Source organism: Dermacentor variabilis, unplaced genomic scaffold (assembly GCF_050947875.1).
Source record: "Dermacentor variabilis isolate Ectoservices unplaced genomic scaffold, ASM5094787v1 scaffold_14, whole genome shotgun sequence".
Classification (NCBI taxonomy): Eukaryota; Metazoa; Arthropoda; class Arachnida; order Ixodida; family Ixodidae; genus Dermacentor; species Dermacentor variabilis.
This window is the reverse complement of record NW_027460302.1, coordinates 7454531-7475555: the sequence shown is the minus strand read 5'-3', so window position 1 is coordinate 7475555 and position 21025 is coordinate 7454531. Positions and strand designations below refer to the sequence as shown.

Genomic DNA, 21025 nt, shown 5'->3' with positions numbered 1-21025 from the left:
TTCTGCCCACTAGAAAGTTGAAAAGGCTCTCCATGCATGGATTTTAAGAGGTCTGGGCTAAGAACATTCCGGTGAATGGTCCAATGCTAATGGCTATGGCCAAATGGTTTGCCACTGCACTCGGTGAAGACAACTTCGCCGACAACACAGGGTGACTACAGAGGTTTAAGAATCGCCATAAGATAGTTGGCAAAACAATTTCTGGCAAAAGCGGAGCCGTCATCAGCCAGGATATCCAGCAGTGGATTCCGAAGGAAGGGCCAGAAATTTGCGCAAAGTTTTCTCCCGCAGGAATTTTAACGCCGAAGAGACCGGGTTGTTTTGGCAGATGCTGGCCAGCAAGACGCTCGACGACCGAGGCAGCGCGTGTCACGGGGGCAAGATGAGCAAAGTCCGCATGAGCGTTCTGCTCGCAGCTAACATGGATGGCTCTCGAAAGCTCCAGCCCTTTGTGATAGGCAAAGCAAGCGCACTGCGCTGCTTCAAAAACTATAAGCAGCTCCCTATCCGCTACGCCTTCAATGACAAGGCGTGGATGACACGTCAGCTGTTTACAGAATGCAAGCGTGGGACACCGAACTAGGCAAGTCGCGGCGTCACGCTTGCCTTCTCATTGATAACTGCTCAGCCCATCACACCACCTGCAAGCTCAAAAACATCGAGCTCAAGTTTCTGCCCCGGCGAACACGACAGCGAAGTTGCAGCCGCTCGACCAGGGCATCATTAAGTCGTTCAAGGTTGGTTACAGGAGGCGACTCATTGATAGGCTTTTGGTGAACCTCCACATGGGCACTGAGCTTAAGGTTGACCTGCTGGGGGCCATTCAAATGATGACAGGCACCTGGAGAGACGTGAAGCCAGATACCGTGGCCAACTGTTTCCGGAAGGCAGGCCTCGTGATGGCCAAACTTCCAGAAACCTGCAAAGACGGCAACGGCGACGAGTGCATGGACGACGCGTTGCGCGAGTTGTCATCCCTTTTCCCAGCCGCCATTCCAGCCGAAGTGTCTGCTGAAATTGTCTGAAATCTGCTGAAAATGTCTGAGGAAATTGGACGATAACAGGTGGGCAGCTAAGGTATCTAACTACCTATACAGAAAGAGTGTTGACTCACAATGGTGGAAAAGAACTAGGAAGCTAACCAGTTAGTATGCCAGACATGAGGACAGAGGAAGACAGAGCATTAAATGGCAGTTTAAAAACACGGAAGTTAAAAAAGTGGATAAACTGAATGGAAAATAAGCGTAGTGTTTAAGTAAACGATGCTGGAAACAGCAGATCAGGAAGGAAGTGTTTTATGATAACTAAAGAGGCAGTGCCCTACTCTTTGAAGCTAGGTCCGGATGTCTTAGAATGCGGAGCTATAAAAAGAAATTTAACGAAGAAGACGCATGTACTGTGTGTAGTAAATCTGTAGAAACAATAGAACACCTCATACTAAATGTAATGGTATCCATCCTGATGTCGATGCAGCCACAGTCACACTTCCTGAGGCCCTAGGGTTCAGAGATAACAGTAGTCATGTAAATAAATATGCGGTGGAAATTAGCAAAGAGCGATTGGAGGATTGGTGGCTCAACAGCAGAGAGGTGACATAAGGTTAAAATGGTAGGAAGACGTACCTAAAGGAAATCGCGAATTTTAATAACACACAACACAGGTAAACAAAAATAAAAGGCAAAATAAAAAAGCTGAGCATGGTGGCAACTGCCATCACCCCGTTTCAAAGGGGACACTCCTACCTTCCATCCATCCGCCGCTGAAGTGGCGGCAGCGTTCAGCTTGATTCGCCGTTGTTGCGGCGACATGGAAGGAACCGGACTTTCGCGCCTGAACAGCCTCAATAAGATCGAGGTTGGCGTTTTTAATTTCATTTCCAAGGCAAAGAAGCAGACCAACATAGGCATTTTTTTTTCACACAAATAAAGCATTACGTTGCATCGTGTGTGCGGAAATAGTAGTCATTCTTGAATGCGCCGAACAGTAGGTCATCGTCCGCCACAGGTAAAGTCTCAGGGCCTGTATTTTCTTATAGCGAATTTTTAATATATCGAATTAATTCGCGACCCCTTTGAGTTCGATATATCCGTGTTCGACTGTATTTTAAACCATTTTAGTTGGTGTCCGGACCTCTTCCCTTTAATTATGACCCGCTGTGGTTGCTCAGTGGCTATGGTGTTGGGCCATGGTGGCCCAACATAGCCGGCCACGACAGCTATATTTCGATTGGGGCAAAATGTGAAAACACCTGTGTACTTAGATTTATAGGTGCACGTTAAAGAACCCCAGGTGGTCGAAATGACCTGTTCTACGGCATGCATCATAATCAGAAAGTGTTTTTGGCATGTAAAACCCCATAATTTAGGAATTCAAGTATGCATCATCCCGACCAGACAAGCTTCCATCATAGTCTCGACTTCAGTCATTTGATAAATGTAGAATATCAGGCACGCAATGGATTGTATGGACGGTGACAAGCTGTTGTCTCAGACAGTAATTAAGTGCTGTCTGAGAGTGGTGGTGATGATGGACATTAAAACCCCAACCACATGCACGCAATTTTCGAGCAACGGTGCCAAGTGACAGTGTTTGTCATCACAGAGGGCAATTGGTCGCTTGTTGCATTTCCAGTCTTTGGCCAGCCAGGAAATTTTGCTTGTCACCCGGAAGTCCATGCAGTGCCTTCTGCGAGGGACAGTGTGATTGTGCAACAACATGAAAGCAACCAGTCTGCCTGCTTCGATCTGAATTTGCTCTTGCCACTTGCTGTCTACTGTAGCAGCAATAAATTGTGCCATCGCTTCATCTCATCTCCAGCTAAGGACACCGTATAGGTATTGTCTTGTAGATAATATTGAGATTAATTGTTTGTTTTGATGCTGTTAGGCTTCAGACACCACCAAATACCACAAGAAAGTTTTTGAGTTTTGCTCACCAGAGAGGGCGCCATGGCAATTCATGCTGGCGGCCTGCAGTAGATTTCCACTGGCGATAACAGCGTAATACAGCTTGTTTAAACATTGGTCTTGTGGTACATTTGCGATTTATTTACTTGTGCTCAAATGTATTTATTTGAACTACAATGTAAATTTGTTGCAACTTTTTTTTTAGATGTCACGTCCATTTGGTTGCTTCATGCTGCAATGCGACTGCGCAACAGCATCTGCCTGTTGATTGAATATTGCATGCCTGTGGTTGCTGCTTAAGGGAGAGTGGAGGCTACCCTGGAGACCTAACTTCTTTTATTTTTTAAGATATCCAGATGAAACTTTCAGGGTACGTTCACACCACCGAACTATGAGGAACTGCAAAGTTTCATGAAGATGTGTTTATTAGTTCCAGAGTTATTGAGGTCTAACTAGGTGATTCATGTATATGCCTGAGGAAGAGCCTGGAGAAATGCCAGGACATCGTAGGAAGCTGAAATTCACTGCGATGATCCCTTGATAGATATTCCAGGGGGCTAAAGAGGCCTTTTCTTTAATTTCCCCCCAAAAAATTTTTAAGACAACTTTGAATTTGATGTAGCCAGTAATGATCATATCCATCAAAATTTAATTGCTTACTATAAATTAACTGCACCAGCTTTCATAAAAAAAAAGAAGCCTGTTACCCCCTGGCAAAGTCATTCAGGAACATGATAAAAAGAACGGCATACAAATCTGAAGAGCGGTTCTTGAGATATCGCCTTCCCCAGCACCACTACTAGTGAAAAAATCCATTCCGAGAAAACAGGCCTTAAAGTTGAACACATGTTCTTTTTTTTTCTTTAGAAAGCTCCTGCGGAGCTTTTAATTATCTCTTGCAGCTCCAGGCACACTATATGTGTCTGATTTTCGACTGGCGACAGCCGAAAGCACAGTTCCGCCACTGAAAAGCGTCTACGCAGTCGGCACTCGCTGCGGAAGATCGATGCTCGTACAAGACGCATATCGCACTTCCGCGCACCGAACGTCTGCACTGTCTTGGGCTTTGCCGGCATCGCGTGCGGCAAAGCACTAGCGAAAAAAAAAAAAAAACTGACGAAATAATCTTAAAGATAGCGCAAGGCGATGAGCAGCTCGCAAGCTCATGTTGAGCCGGACGGAGCAAGGGGGCTTTAGGGCAACAACGACGCGAGCGCAGTGGGCGCGACATCAGAGCAGCCGCGCTTTAGCCCGCGGGATTTGAACGCGCTGCTCCGGCCAATCAGCGCTCCGCATCACATCGCAGGAAAACCGCGCCGACGCTGCCATTTTGCAAGGCGGCAAAACAGAGACAGAGAATTCTCGGTCAAAATGACACCAACATGGCGCGGGCAAGCCGCATGGACCGGTTATGGCGCGCGCGCAAAGTTTGACCTCATTTCGGCATTTTCGCGTGTTTTGTGGGCCGCGGTGGCCTCAAAAGTAGCGCTTTTTTGTACTTTGCGGTTGAATTGGGTGCTGATAATTACAGAGCAGGTAATTTATGAGACATACAACCCAAAAATATGGTTTTTCAAAAATCGGCTTTTTCGCGATTTTTCGTTTATCGAGGGCCGCGTCCCCCTTATTCAAGGAGTAGTGACACAAAAAAAAATCAACGTGGTTTTTTCTGCTTTAATAAGTAGTTAATGACCCAGTAATCACGGCACGAGACCTCATTTACTTCAGAGCGCGACAGGTAATTATTTGCAGTCTTTTTTGTAGCGACCAGTCCAAGTTTCGGTTTCCGAGAGCAACGAAACGGCCCACCGGGAGTGTAAACAAAGTGGTCACGTGTTCGCAAAAAGCCACGCGCGCACGAACTCGGTCCACTTCTGCCAGTGAAGGGTATCGCGGGGAAAACTATGCATAGTTATACCCAACCCTGAATATGTTCCGCAGAAGTCAACGCAGCAGTATGTACGCGGCATGGTGCTGTACTCGCAATTCGTGCGTGGTCAGTGCAGCGCAGTCAAGCTGATAGTGTGGAAAATATCCCGACGGACACGACAAAAACTGCAGTTGCAGCGACACGGAGAGCGTCCCACTTCAACAGCTAGAACAAGCAACAACAGAGGAGAAGAGCACGTGTAAAGCCGCATGGCAGCCAACGAAAATTCGTGACGTAGCCACATGACGTAGCGTTTTCTTGGCTATTTACAGTCCCGGGAGATGTCAATGTCGCGAGGTGCTCTGTTTTGCGGTTGGCTGCGCGCACGTACTTTAAAATTGATTTTAAATATGTTCTAAGCGATATTCGCCGCTGATATTTTATAGACGATGTGTGTGTGACCCACTAAATTGATCTCACAAGTTATCTCGACTTCAAATTTTTGTGTCAGTACTCCTTTAAGCATAAATACATTTCCATTCTATAAAGGTAAAATTTGCTGGTTTCATCCTATTTTTTTTTATTTCCAGTATCAGAGACACACCACACTTTTCTTGCTGAAAACTTGGACGTGCATTAAATTTAAACTTTCTTTATAGGAGTTGCAGTGTTGTTTCTAGAACATTAGTTTTCTCTTTTAAACCGACAAAACGTGGGTGCATGTTCGGTTCAGGGGTAATTTAGAATCGGGCAAATGCTGGCAAATAAAAGGTCGGCTTGTTTGGATATTGTTTCTGGCTCTTCTTTAATTCAAGCTGCCTGATGGTTCGATCAATTTCATTGACATTTTCAGGGTCGATTTGATGGAAGTTGACTGCGCTTCAAATGAATAATTTGTTTATTGAAGCGAAGTTTGCTTTGCCTTTGTCTGTGAGGTGGTTGTGTCTGTTCAGTTGGTTTTTCTCAGAGACAGTGTAGCATGCAGTGAAAACTTCCTTGGAATTTATGGAACCAAGAAAAATGTCTGAATTGACCAAATGTAGAATTATTAAATGTATGTACTAAGAGAACCATAAACAAATGCTGACTACGTGAACGCCCTTTGGTATGCGGAATGAATCAGCAAATCCTTTTTATATTTTTGCACAAATACAGTGCTGAAGCTGCAACTCTTGTCATCTCTTGACTGATTAGTTGGGGTGCGTGAATATAGAATAATAGATTTCATATTAAATAAAGAAAAATAAAGCTGAATATTGAATGTTGTAAAATTTATCACAAAGCTTAATGCTTCCAAATCTTGTGTAAGAAAAACAGGTGCTGCACTTGCTTAGAAGTCTTCTGGCATTGCATGACAAGAATGCAGCACTAACTTAAGTGTGTAGATATCATGATATACGTACAGTAGTGTCTGCTTTTATGAGAGGGAACCCCAAATTAGTATGAGAGCACTGATTACAGCTCAGTTCTAGTGTATGAAGGTCTGCAAGATATTTGTTAACATTGCAGCCACTTATAACAATATCAAGAAGAAAGAAAAATCCGAGTGTTATAGCCGACCATTGCTATATCTGGACTGCCATAATAAAAAAATCTGCTGAACATACTTTTGTGGCTCTGAAACTAAGCAATTTGCTGCTTGTGCTAAAATAATAGATGTTGTAGGAAGTGTGCTGTGAAAAATAAAACGTTTTTGTATACCTCTAAACAGTGCGTAAAAGCATTAGGCGTGCCGATCAGTCAGAAACCTGCGCTTGCTTTTGCGGGAGTTTCAGGTTCACAACTGCGGAGTACATAGTGTGCATATGCTATGCAAACACTGGCGGCAATTGTTTAGCATGCATAAAATCAATGAGCGACTCAATTGACGACTGTAAACTTTGCGTGAACACCAGAGTCGGTGCTAGAGACAGGTTATTGTCAATCTTGTCGTCACTGCCGCTGCTGTTGTCGCACAATGCCACTGTCTCTTGCGACAGTGAATCGCCCCATCGGAGAGGAGGCAGCACTATTTGCATTCAGAAGCACCACCTGTTTCATCGTTAGCAGCAACATGCTCCCAGAGCTCGGCAATGTCAGCGGCTTCCACCGTGTTGGTTTCACCCATGGGTTTTGCTCTGGTGCACAAAACCTGCCTTTTTTCTTGATCGGTATGACCACTGGTTCCAGCCTTCATGATCACGGTGCTTCCAGTTTTCAGAATCATCGATACATTGAATGTGCGAACTCCTGCTTTTCTGAGTCTTGTAAAATTTGCAGCTTCGTCTCAAGTGGCAGAGCTTTGCACTCCGTCGGCACCATCTTTATTAGCTGTGCTGCCCGTTGCTTCGGGACTGCTTTCGCGACTTGTTTCTGCACTCTCTGATAAAGAGAAGTTGTAGAAAGGATGGGGACCACTTCGCGTTTCGCATTTTTTTAAAGCAAAGCATTCTGTGCCTCTTCCTTTGACTTTTCCACTGTTGCTGTCTTGCACACCACGTTGGGTTGCACACCGCGTCAGGAGGTGGTTTAGAGGGTGCATATACATACATGGCAGGAGCGCAGCAGAGAGAAAAGGCGACTCGGGAAACTCCTTTGGACCTCTCCATTGCCTTCTGGAGCTCCCTGGGCACCACCGTAGTACCCTTTTGATGGCTCCATTAATCTCTCCCCCCCCCACCCCCTGAATAAGCATTGCATAAACTGTAGCGCTTACATTTGTATTAATGTGCAACATTCTGGAGGGGAGGTAGATAATATGATAGAGAGGAGGCAGAGAATGGGTAGAACTGAAGCAGCCATGAAACGAGCAACAGCTTTGTCACTCTCCACTCGCAACTTCTATAGAAGGGTGAGGGTGGGAGCGGGAAAAGGAGATGTAAAAAGGCAAGACAACTCTACTACTAGACACGGCAACAGTTGTGGACAAACTGCGTAAATTAAAGTTCATGGTGCGGTTCAGTACGTTTCTGCTGTTACTGAAGAATAAACTCTATGTAAATTTGTCAAGCGGACAACTGATGCTCAGTGTGCAGACTCAAAGCTGCATTAAAGCACTGAAGCATGATGCTGTGGAAGCAGTCGCATGTCAAATCAACAGTTCTGTGCCTGCTGTGGTAGCTTTGTGGCTATGGCGTTGCTCGAGATAGCGAGTCCAATTCTGACCGCTGCAGCCACATTTCAATGGAGGTGAAATACAAAAATGCTCTTCACGAATCCCGATCCGCAGCCAAATTGGACATCCCAGCAGAGATCAGGACCAACATCTATGTTCCGCCACTACCCAAAAACACGCACCCGGTATATAATGCCGAACGGAGACAAGCAAGAGCACAGACAATACAGAAAAGATTTGAGACGTCTGCGAAGGTAGTCTACGTGGACACCACTGATAATGACAATCGCAGTGCCATGACCATAGCAATAGCAAATCAACAGGGGGATTCAATCGCATCTGGCATGATCCTCACAACATCGCCGAAAGTTGGGGAGGAGGTGGCCTGCCCTGGCAATGATGGCATCCTCCAAATAGTACAAATTCATTGTGAGTGACTCCGAGTTAGCCATCCTAAATTTCGCAAAGGGGCATGTGTCGTCCAAAGCACTCAACATCCTGCTGACCGGTTTTCGTGGCAACTGAGACATCCTTGATCATAATAAACATGTGAGGGCCAAGTATCCTACAGCACACAGAACTTTAACTAGGTGGCAATCGGTGGCATGGCGTTTGCTGCAGACCAACACCTTCCCTGACCGTGTGGCCTGCAGCCACTGTTACCCATGGCTGCGTACAGCCGAATGCAAGATCTGCAAAGGCACGGCAGACCTTCAGCACACGGTTTGGTTGTACCCCCCTCAAACGTAGTCACGTCCAACAGAAAGATCGCTCTTCTTTAGAAATCAGGTCTGTGGAGCAGTGGGAGACCGCACTGCTCAGCTCCGATCTGGAAGTGCAAGTCCGAACCATCCGGATGGCTAAGACAAGGGCCAAGGGCTCCTGGATGCCGCTTAAAGGGGGAAGAAGACAGAAGAGGATCGCCCCCTTCTTCCCCTGAATTTGCCTTCCCTTGACCCCATTTCGGGCAAACAATAAAGTTGTTCTCTCTGTCTCTCTCTCTCTTCTAGTTTGATTTAGGTGCACGTTAAAGAACTCTACAGGGTAAAAATTAATCCGGAGTTTGTTACTACGGCATGTCTCACAATCTGATTGTAGTTTTGGCACATACATTCCCATAAGTCAATTAAAGTTGTCAACACTTGTGATGCATCGTATGAGGCAATAACAATGTTAAACTTCTCGCAGGCTGTGAACAGTGGAACACAACAATGCCTCAAGCAAACACGTCTTGCTGTGTGTTATGTGTACTATGTAGACAAACCCAAGTGGTGCACGCACGGTAACATTTAACGTTAACTTGCCTCGCTAAATGTTAAAGTCTCGGAAGAGAACAGCAGTTTACGATAGGTCTGCATCTACTTAGGGCAGGTAGTGACTGCGGATCCGGATCATGAGACTGAAATAATCAGAAGAATAAGAATGGGCTGGGGTGCGTTTGGCAGGCATTCTCAGATCATGAACAGCAGGTTGCCATTATCCCTCAAGAGAAAAGTGTATAACAGCTGTGTCTTACCAGCACTCACGTACGGAGCAGAAACCTGGAGGCTTACGGAAAGGGTTCTGCTTAAATTGAGGATGATGCAACGAGCTATGGAAAGAAGAATGATAGGTGTAACGTTAAGGGATAAGAAAAGAGCTGATAGGGTGAGGGAACAAACGCGAGTTCCTGATATCGTAGTCGAAATCAAGAAAAAGAAATGGGGGGGGTATAGGCTGGACATGTAATGAGGAGGGAAGATAACCGATGGTCATTAAGGGTTACGGAGTGGATTCCAAGGCAAGGGAGACGTAGCAGAGGGCGGCAGAAAGTTAGGTGGGCGGATGAGATTAAGAAGTTTGCAGCGACAACATGGCCACAATTAGTACATGACCGGGGTGGTTGGAGAAGTATGGGAGAGGCCTTTGCCCTGCAGTGGGCGTAATCAGGATGATGATGATGATGATGATGATGATGATGATTGTTGCCAATTATTGTCAGTCATCACAAGCAGCACAGAAAGCTTTGCTTACATCGATTCTCACAATGTGTGGGATGCGAATAACTTTTTTTCTTCTCTTCTCTGGATGTGTGGAGCATGATAGTTGGCAGCACGAGGAAAAAAGCTTTATTAGCATGATAGTGGGGGGCACAGACATGAAGTAGCTGGCGTCATCTTGTGGTGTGCTGTGCCAATTAGCAATGCCTTCCATGGCTTTCACAATCAGCGCACGGTTGTGATGTAGTGCGTGGTAATGGTGGCAGATACTCGCAAATAATCGCATAGGCAAACTTTTCTCACTGTCTGAGCATTGTTCATTTATGGGAAACTTAGCAAAGCAAGTGCCATGTTTATACAGTGAAATCTCGTTGATACGATTCGGCTAAATACGTTTTTCGGCATAATACGTTTTTTTTTTCGTTCCCGGCCGATGCCCTATAGAGGTAAATGCATTTTTGTACGGCTAATACGATCGTATTTCCACGTCGGTTTGGATAATACGATCCCGGAAACGTCTTCTGTATGATGATAACATCAGAGCCAGTCCTTTGAAGCGGGTGGGCAGAGCTACTGAAATTAACATCGAGCGAAACGACAGGCACGGCGGACTAAAGACGCGGCGACGCGCGCTTTGTGTGCTCGAGGCTTGGCCTGGCTCGGCTCGGCTAGAGTCCGGCCGTGCTTCTTCACAGTGCCTGCAGCAGTGTGGCGGCCTCTGGGAGCAATTTTCGCAAGCTCGCACACCAAACGCACCGAAGGTTTTTAGCGCCATCTATCCTAAGACATAGTACTCACGGTAAAATCACGTGACCAAGAAGCAGTGATTGGCGCATGCATTGACGATGCTGTAGGCTTTGTTGGCTTTGTGCTTGCCATTTCTCGTTGCCATTTTGGTGTTTCGAGCGTTCAGCTTGCACTTCGCCCTTATCGTTTCTTCTGTTTTGGTGCCGCGTTTCACCCGTGCGCTTCACCATGTCTAGAAAGCGTAAAGCGTTATCGCTGAAAGAAAAACTCAACGTCCTAGCAAAAGTCGACGAAAATCCGGCGGACAACCAACTGGCGACATGTGAATTGCGCACCGTCCAAGACATCATTGCAGATGTTACCGCTGAAGAGGAGAGCGACGACGATGACAACCAAGACGCCGGAGATTGCAGCAGCGATCGTCGGCCATTAAATACTGACGGTGCTCTCGAAGCTTTGGACGGGCTTCGTGGCTTTGTCGCGTCTGCGGAGCTCAGCGAGGAAACTGCTACTCGTTTTTACGAGTTCCAGAAAAGCTTGCTGCAGGACTTCGAAAAGCAAAAAGTGCAGCGCAAAGTGACGGATTATTTTAAAGTGCTTTAATAAAAGCAAGTTCTGTGCCAAGTATGTATTATTCGCGATCTTTTGGAGTCCGTTTTGGATAATACGATTTTTGGATAATACGTTTTTATTTTCGGTGCCCGTGAGAATCGTATCAACGAGATTCCACTGTACTTTTAAGTCAACTCATCATTATAACAGATATATGGTTATATCTGGTATTGATATAAGCACTGTGTTACTAATAGAATGTCGAATAGAGTCCCATGCTATTTTCCCTCCAAAACTAAAGACTTAGTGACATTATTGTGTTATGAACATCATTGTGGTTCTCCCTTTAACAGCAGACCTATGTTTTGCAGAAGATTCGGGGAATTTGCTCATAATTTGGTCATAAAGTCTACTCGCCATAACTTCTAATCGGCACTGTCTCCCTCGAAGTAGTTGCCTTGAGCGTGAATACAGTGATCATAACGTTTCTGCCATGGTGCCCTGCATCTGTGGATATTTTCAGGTGTGAGTGTGTTGAAGACCTCCGGCGATTCCGACTGCATCTCTTCACCTGTGCTAACCGACATCCTTTCAGCCTCAATTTTATTTTTGGGAACAAGAAAATGTCACAGGGGGCAAGGTCAGATGAACAGAATAGGTACAGAAGAACTGTAATGTGTTGGGGAGTTGGGAACTATCGAACAATGAGTGATGAGTGAGCAGGCAGCTTGTCGTGGTGGAGAAACCAGTTCCACTTTTCTGGATGTGCTATTGGTGGTTTGTGTCCAGAAGATACGAATTCCTTCTGGATAATTCTGTGAAGGTCAAAGAAAACAATCAGCTTGGGCCTCACATGGTCACACACTTTTTTTTTTTTTAACATGTAAGAGTAACTTTATTCAAATAACCGAAACCGGTGTGCGACAAAGTCTGGATCTTTAGCCATAGGCTAGTTATGGATCAATGCAGTTATAGAAAGAAAAGTACGCGATTCAGACACGGGCATAATGATTTCTTGTTTTGAATCAAACAAACAAAGAAAACAAAAAAAAGGAAAAGAAAGAAATGCAACCAAACAAAAACCAATAAACTAAGGTGCAGACCACCGCAGGAGCGAAAAAGCCACAGCCCCTGCCGGCTCGGGCGTGTGCCATTCCCCGCATGCCGACGACACAGCCATCAGCACCCAGAAGCGAAAAGGGTTAGTTACTGTCCAAACTGTTAAGTGTCGCCCACAACACCGCCCCACACCACCAGTGAGGCAGCACGTATCCGAGACAAGACCCATGGCCCGCCCGCACACATACATGCTTGCGGTAAGAATACATGAAACGGTTACACAAAAAAGAGTTGGTTGAACATTGTACGGCTTTAGCTGTTTGCAGAACGGTAACACGTAATTATTATTCACTCAATGCAACAAGAATGCCCACTGATATGCTATATGTACATTTGATGCATGGTGTGTCGAGTAATAGCAAGGGTACACTGGCATTTGCACTCACGTTACTATACATCCATACACACATACATAGAGACAACAAGAAAGCGTAAATGCAACACTGTATCCAGTTGATGACATCATTACAACTTTCATTAACCCTCTGAGGGTCGATTTTTTTTTTTCGCCATATACGACCACCCAGAGTCTATTTTATTCATTGCAGATTCCAATTCTTCTGAGGGACCTATTTTGAAAAAAAATTTACCGTAATTTTTCTCGGGTGTTCGTAAAGTGACAAAAAAATATTTTGCATTGGTATATATGTACTGTTTGTTCATGAATAACAACAATAAAAAAAGGAAATAAACTTATAAGAATAAAAAATTTGGTGCATTGTTATACACATAAGGCTTAGAAAATGCGCAATGAAAATATTTTGCAAGTGTCAAATTTTCCTGCTCTTACACTAATATTTAGGTCCATAGCATAATCGAACTACGTAGGTGAGCACATTCAAGAAAACCGTGGTTGTATGCCCGTCAAAAAAGTAAGACGGACAAACTTCCGGTAATCTTCATCTTGTCGCCAACCAGAGGCAATTAGTTTTTGCGAGCCTCCAAAAAAGGAAAACAAGAGGAAACACATGCACAGCGGCATGCTTCCTATGCGAACCCCTGTGAGCACTAAGCGAGCGAGAAACAGGCGGTCACCCTTTGAGCGATTAATAACGGGATAGCCATCAGTTTCGCAAGCGGAAAAAACTGAAACTGCCCGCGGAACAAAACCCAAACCGCCCTTCGCCCGCGTGCGCACCAATGCGCAAGCGGTAGTATATAGACGCACCAGAGCAAACTAGCTCTAAAACAAACCCTGCAACGAAAACCAAGATAGGGAGGCGCGAGAAAAAAATTCCCTGTATTCCCACGTAGTGGCAGCACATGCCAGAAAAGAAAAAGTTAGGAAATTGATACACGCTTTAAACGTACAGTCAGCACCTTAAATATACGGCATCGGCCATTTTGAACTTGTTCGCGGCGCCGTACAGTTACGTCATTGACCCTGAAAGGGTTAAACAGTTTAGTGAGAGTAGGTGCCAAGGTTTTTATATTATTTTTCAGTACAGACACCGCAATACCATCGAAACCAGCTGCCTTTTCTCTGTCTAATAGATTTATAGCTGCTATTACTTCCTGGATTGAAATATTTATGTAGCCAAAGGAGCATGAATTCCAAGCAGGCAAAGATGGCTCGAACCTACTTTGCATGCAAAAAAGAAGTTCAGCTGCAACTGTACAAAAGGGATGGTTAAATTTTTCCCTTACTATTGAAGCTTCGCATTATGTAGCTATCGTATTATGTAGCTATCAATGGGAGAATTCGATTTGAAACTGTAGGTTTAATAATAGAGTTTATAGTAGCCCATAATTTTTTTCAGATTGTTTGATGACGCGTCAATCTGGTTACTGTTATAAAGCTTCTTCTGTATTCACAATGCTGCCAAGGCATTGTTTCTGTGCTCCTTATATTGATTAAAGTAGTACATGTTGCCTCTATATTGTTTCATTTTAGTATGCCAATAATCTCGTGCTTTAAGTTCAGTATGCTCTGTGTCATCTATGGACATATTGGTTAATGTATATTGTGTCTTTACTTTTATTTGAGTGCACTCTGTAATTGTTAAGTCTTTCTATTAGCATAGAACAGTGCATGTTAGCGTTTAAGTCGTCCAAGTCGGAGAACAACGTGCTGGAAAGTGACAGTGACAGTTTTTCATAATCAATTCTCGTTGTTGTACCGGAAAAATTTGTCCTATTAACATATGTATCATCAAGACAATATAGGAACGCAATCGGTAAGTGATCAGCAGGACCTGTATCATAGGCTCCATAAAGGCTTTCAGTTGCATCAGAGTTAAAAATGTGATCAAGGCAAGTGGAGGTATGACTTGTAATTCACGTGAAACCAATGACAAGATTACTGAACCCATACGAAGACAGTAAGTTTGAACATTCAGTGTGTCTGCTACTAAGAGTGTCAATAGTCATGTGGCCGACTATAACAGCTTTCTTATTATTTTCGGTCAGGTGAATGAGAGCGTATTCTAGGTCATTTAAAAACTTGCTACAATCAGTATGCAGGGGATGGTATACAACACCAATTATGACATTATGCACTTCTACGAAAAACATTTCCGAGTGTCTGCTAGTAGGTCTATTCAAAGAAGAATAAAGCCTGTACTTGTGTAAGTTTCTAATATAGAATCCCACCCCTCCTTCCCTCTTTTCAGCAATTCTAGGGCACGAGAGAAAAACGTAATTTGGAATGTTATAACTTTCATCAGACTTTAGCCAAGTTTCCGTCATGGCTATGACATCATACATGTTATTGTGCTGTGCCAACAGCGTAAGAAGAGCATCAAAATTTTTTCCTAAGCTTCTCACATTGCATTGAAGCAGTGAGTGTGGTCTATGTAATCTATGAAAGTTGTCAACAGAAGAAGTCATCAGCACATTGGGGATATTATACCACACGGTCTAGGTAAGCCTCCGTGAAGATGCGGAGGACATAATGGAACATAATGGACATATGGAATTTCATAATGATGTTAGACTGATTTTTGTTTTTTGTTGGAACACGGTGTATGACATCAATATCAGCCATTGCCACCTGTGCAACAACCTTTGCTGCCAGGGTGGTAACAACTGCCGACAGTGACTCATTGGGTACCCTGGGGATACCTTTCACTTCAAGATTTGTTCTACGACTGTATTACTGTAGTTCTATCAGTTCATGTCTAGTAGCCTGCACCTCTTTAGAGAGGCGGCTGTTTTCACTTTTAAGTCGACTTTGTTCCACCTTCACTTCGCCTAATTCCCTCTGCACATTACCAAGTACTTTCTTGAATTCCTCGAATTCCTACAGCTCATGAGATCTGTAGATTTCTTAAGGGAACCAAGGTCACGGCTTATGTTCTTATCCATAATATAAATCTTAGTACTCAGCTTCAAAAACAATGCAGCAAGTTCTTTCACTGTTGTGGGCGTGTTTTCGAAGACCCTTTCGCCCGTATTCTTGCTCCCCACATCAAATACATCATCGCCCCTAGCTGGAGGACGACCCAGGCACGAAGCTAATATTTAGTTAGTGAAGTTGTTTTACACACCTGTAATGCACAAAAGTGCAGTGAGTAGGCCGTCGATGTGAGCATGCCTAACCATATCTTTTGTTACCGACTGTCAATGTCAAGAAATAAAATTTTTTTTCTGATTCAAATTGATTTTTCCGATTACCCGATAAAAATTTCGCAGACCCTTCTATGTAAGAAAAATTACTGCCAACTGTACTTATTTGCATGAAAGGAAAATTGAAGATTTTACCAGCTTCGTTATAGAGGTTTGATTATGTTGTACAGGGTGTCCCAACTATCATGCACTAAGGTTTAAAAATATGTAAATGCCGCATAGCTGCAGAGAACCTAGGTAATGTTGTTTGCCGTTGCTTGGAGATACTCAGATTTTTTTTTTGCATTTTGCCTAATTATGTAATTAGGCAGAATGTATCTCCAATCGACAGTAAACAACATTACCTTGGTTCTGTCCAGCTGTGTGGCATTAGCAGACTTTTAAATCTGGGTGCATGATAGTTGGTAAACCCTGTATATGGAGACCACTCACCGGTACTGATACCTTCTGGAAGATTGTCATTCTTTTTGTGTGTGAGTGCACATTGCATCCTGGATTGTTTCCATTGTTTCTCAACGTCTACCTTCCCATGCACACTGCTTTCGTGCCCCCTCCACCCCTTCTGCACCCCCCCCTTTTCTTTTTTTTTTGTGGGTTTTAATACGATCAATATTTTGTACCACCTTTGTCATGAGCTGGCTAGCAGTATTAAGTCAAATGAAAGACTCCCGCAATATCTCGTGAGAGTAGCTCTGTAGTAACACTTGGTAGACCAGTCTTGTAGGAGCATAAGTCAGGAACCGTTTGGCTGTGGCACATCCTTGGGTCCAAACATTTGCTTCGATTTACTTCCAACAATGGAGCGCCCTATTTGTTTTTGTCTTGTAGTCGATCAATTCCATCATGGCACCTCTAGTGCACCAAGAAGTTTAGATGAGTGTCGCATCTCCCACTGGTTATGTCCATAAAGCTTCCTACAAAAATTACTAGAGGTAATTCTGGTGCTGCAGTCATTCAGCTACCATGGTAATGATGGTTAGATCATGTACGTATTTGTCTGATCTTCATGCTTGTTGCTGCAAATGGTCTTGTGGCTTCATCTTATACATTTTCAAAGTTTCCAAACACTCGTAAGTTCTGCCCACACTCGTGTCTGCCCACACACATATATGTTGTGAATTCTTGCTTGTATACTGCAATTATATTGTTTAATATGATCAACTTGTAAAATCACATAGCCGTTTGAAGTCAGAAGGGCAAAGTTTAGGCAAATTCATGTACTGCCCATCACTGTCATGCTGGCTGAACTGCAATATTTGAGCTCCCATTGGCACTAGCACCAGCATTTTCTCTATAGCCAGTGACAACCTTTGAATAAAACGCTATATATTGCCACAAGTGCACTGTCCAGCTCAAACACAATTTGCGAAAATGCGCCAACCAATTGGGCATGCCTATTTTCGTGACATGGAGCCGTTTTGCATGTTTCAAATGGGTGTTTTCTACATACAGATCTTTGTGTCACTGGTTCTAGGATGAAACCTGAATATCTACGCAAATTTTGAAGGTGATCTTGATATCAGTGCTCAGCCAGTAATAATATTTGAGCTTGACACAGCAAGCCTTACGTCATTAAGTTGTGTGCAGACTCCAGCTGGCGTGGCTTACTTTCACAGGTGAAGGGAAGATGTGCTGTGTTATGTGGGTGGAGCATGCGCTGCACTCTTAGGTTGCCGCATACTACAGTAGATTTTGTAAAAAGCTGTGGTTATGTCGAGCCGATATAAACTCCTTCAAATGTTTTCATTTGCACTGCACCATTTTCAAAATCTGTTTGTGCATGGTGCAGCAAACAGCCCTGCTGCAGGACATGTTGGGCGCCCAGCAGCGGATCGCAGAGGCGGCCGAGCGACAGGCCCAAGCTGCAGAGGATCAGAGCCACGCACTGTCGCAGCTGGTGCTCTTCCTCGTCGAGAATCATCGCTCGAACAGAAACAGTGGCTCGAACCTGTCCTCATCGGTGGTGGACGACTCTTCCTGTCCCGAGGCAACCATGCCACTCTCCATCACACCCGAGATTTTACAGGTGGAACACTCTACATGAAACGCGGCCTGTGTCTGGGCAACAGCGAACAGCCTGACTCATTTGGCCGCCATCACTATCACATGAAGAATGTGCAGCTGTCTCGTCATGATGTGCTACTGTGCTGTGCAATGCCAGTGTGTGCGTTACTGTCCTCTGATCCCCAATGCCAAGTGACAGCATCTGTGGTGGGGAAGACATCCATATGAGTTATGGTACCTCTGGAGGGTCATTTATGAGCACTCTAGAACACTCCCAAAAGGCCGATATTATTGGTACAGTTGAAAAAGGGCTACACTCAGATGGTCGTTTCTGATCGCCCAAGTCCACATCGGAGCACTATGAGGTGCTTTCACTATCGCCATCAGAGCGGCCAAGAAATCTGGTCGTTTTCCGGTCATGGGACCTCACCCTTCACGCAGTTTCGCTTGCAAATCTCTCTCTGTTCGCGGTGATAGTGCTTATTATCGAGGTGTGCTGACCATGTTACCAGCAGTTCTCCTCAACTTTTATTTCCTTCCCTCTGACTGCTTTGAAAAGCAGCCAGCTGTTTGGTTGGCACGTCTGTTACTTGGATTGGAGCGCTTGGATTTGAAGGATCGCAGCGACTATCCAAAAATGGCATCAATTTCATCGTAGTATCAACGTGGTAATGAATCAGAATTAGGGACTTTGCACGATTGAAGGCCTTAAAATGAAATCTATTCCTGGTCTCAAACCGCACTCGATCATGTAAATACTGAAATGTGTTAGTGATTTGACTAGCTGGTTCATCTGCTATGTTTAGGTGCTTAAAGGGACATGAAAGAGCAGCGATAACTTAGTTTAGTTGGGTAAAGTTCTTTTTCAACGCCTTCTGCATTTATTTGATGGAGAGAGGTTGGTTCTTAGAGCATTATATGAAGGGCGAAGTTCCCATTTTTAGTTCTCAGAATAACCTAGAGTGCAGGAATGACGAGGCACGAAAAAGGTGTCGCACAACTTTTTTCATGCCTTGTCCTTTCTGCACTCCAACAATGTAATTAATACCAACTAGCCCAAATATCCATCCTATTCCCTTTTCAAATTTCAGGCCTGAAGCACAGTTCCAATTTGCTAGTGTGATGCCACAGACTTCAAAGTAATTTTGACTGCTTAGACTGTGCCTTTTTATTGTTGTAGCAATTATAGAAACACTTGCGCCATCACCATTGGCGGCGCTACCATGGTGTGCTGGGTGCAACGGTGCGTGCAGGGACCACGTGGCACGTTGGAGGTAATGTGACCCGCAGTCAGTACCAGGGCAAGCCAAAAACGCTAGTAGCTTGATGCACACTGTCTTGTCGCATGCCCAGTGTTAGTGGTCACATGATCTGCTAAGTTTTTAAGTTGTGGCACAGTTAAAATGGTGAAGTAAACGGCGACATGAAGCATTTGCTTTGGGACAAAAACTACGCTCCCCGCTGCTCAGCTCATCATGTCAGCGTTGTGAATGTGGTCACTCAGTCATTGCGTGAACTCTGCTCATGTTTAGCATGTGTGACACCATGCTTGTTTAGATAGTAAGTGAATGTCTACTGCAATTTATACTGCCCATAATACTACGAGGCTTACTTTGTGAAATAGTCTAATGTACTTTGTTGTCGCAGTTAATGCTTTACCTGTCAGGCGAAACTGCAACTTTTAGTTTTTTAGAAAACATTTTGGAAGTTTTGAACTTGCCAGATTCAGTCTTTGGTTTGTTTAGAATGCAGTGTAAGCCTTGCACGGTAGATTTCCGTTCGTGCAATTTTCCCGTTGATGCAGTCTCAACCAAAGGACTATGGGACCAAACTTTCGTTGCTTTGATCTTACAATTGGCATTCGCCAGATAGTTCGAATGCGACTGCTCAGCATGCATGCACCTAACCCCACTGGTGACCCTAGTCGCGATCCATCTAGCCGCAGCGTCTGTCTTGGCAAAGCTTAGGGGACAGCGAACGTGTCGAACACGTGTACCGAAAATGGCTATTTTCGGCAGTGAAAATGGTAGCTTACGATGAATGATTACTGTAGAGCTGGTTTTTTTACCTACACTTCACGCGAGTCGTGCAAACGAGTGCAGTACAGGGCAGTGACTAGCAATGACATGTTCTGCTGCGCTTGGCTGACAGGACCGTAGCCAATTCAAACAGGCAGCACTGCATTTTCTGCATTAGCAGAGAAAAAACACCTGACTTCGCACCCATTGGCAGTGTACTTGTCCTTGCCTGAAACTGAAAGCTGATGTAAGAGTTTCCTTGCAGCAACAAATCTAGACAAACTGCAGCAAAACCCGAATCTCATTATAACGGAACGGGATATAACAAAAGAATCATCATCATTCATCATCATCAGCCTATATTATGTTTACTGCAGGACAAAGGGCTTCCCTGCAATCTCCAATTATTCCTGTCCTGCGCCAACCAATTCGAACTACCTCCTGCAAATTTTTTAATTTCATCACCCCACCTAATCTTCTTCTGTTCTCGACTGCGCTTTCCTTCTCTTGGCACCCATTCTGTAACCCTAATGGTCCACCGGTTATCTAACCTACGCATTACATGACCTGCCTAGTTTCATTTTTTTTTCAAATCTTAATGTCAATTAGAATATCGGCTATCCCCATTTGCTTTCTGATCCACACTTCTCTCTTCCTGTCACTTAACGTTAGTCTAACATTCTTCGTTCCATCACTCTTTGTGCGGTCCTTAACTTGTTTTCGAGCTTCTTCGTAAGTCTCCCAAGTTCCTGCCCCATATGTTAGCACCGGTAGAATGCGCTCATTGTACACCTTTCTTTCCAATGATAATGGTAAGCTTCCAGTCTGGATCTGACAATGTCTGCTGTATGTGCTTTAACCCACTTTTGTTCTTCTGTAAATTTCCTAGAGGCTGGCTGGCAATCTGGAACTCTTGTTCCCTTGCCCGGCTGTTGATCATTATCTTTGTCTTCTGCGTATTAATTTTCGAACCCACCCTTACACTCTCTCTCTTAAGGTCCTCAATCATTTGTTGCAACGTGTCCCCAGTGTAGCTGAACAGGACAGTGCCATCTACGAACCCCAGGTGGCTGAAATATTCGCCGTTGAACCTCACTCCTAAGCCGCCCCAGTTTAATAGCTTGAATACTTCTTCCAAGCAGGCAGCGACTACCATTGGAGAGATTGTG

General features: G+C 44.4%; 1 protein-coding gene across 2 annotated transcripts in view; it reads left to right on the top strand.

Moving 5' to 3' along the window:
* LOC142567830 (uncharacterized) overlaps positions 1-20796 on the top strand; it is a 91225-nt gene extending 70429 nt beyond the window's left edge. For both annotated transcript variants that reach the window (XM_075677982.1, XM_075677981.1), the window contains exon 5: positions 17624-20796. In XM_075677982.1, coding sequence (XP_075534097.1) covers positions 17624-17878 — 255 coding nt within the window. In that variant the 3' untranslated portion in view covers positions 17879-20796. The remainder of the gene's footprint in view (positions 1-17623) is intronic.
* The last annotated feature ends 229 nt before the right edge of the window (positions 20797-21025 follow it).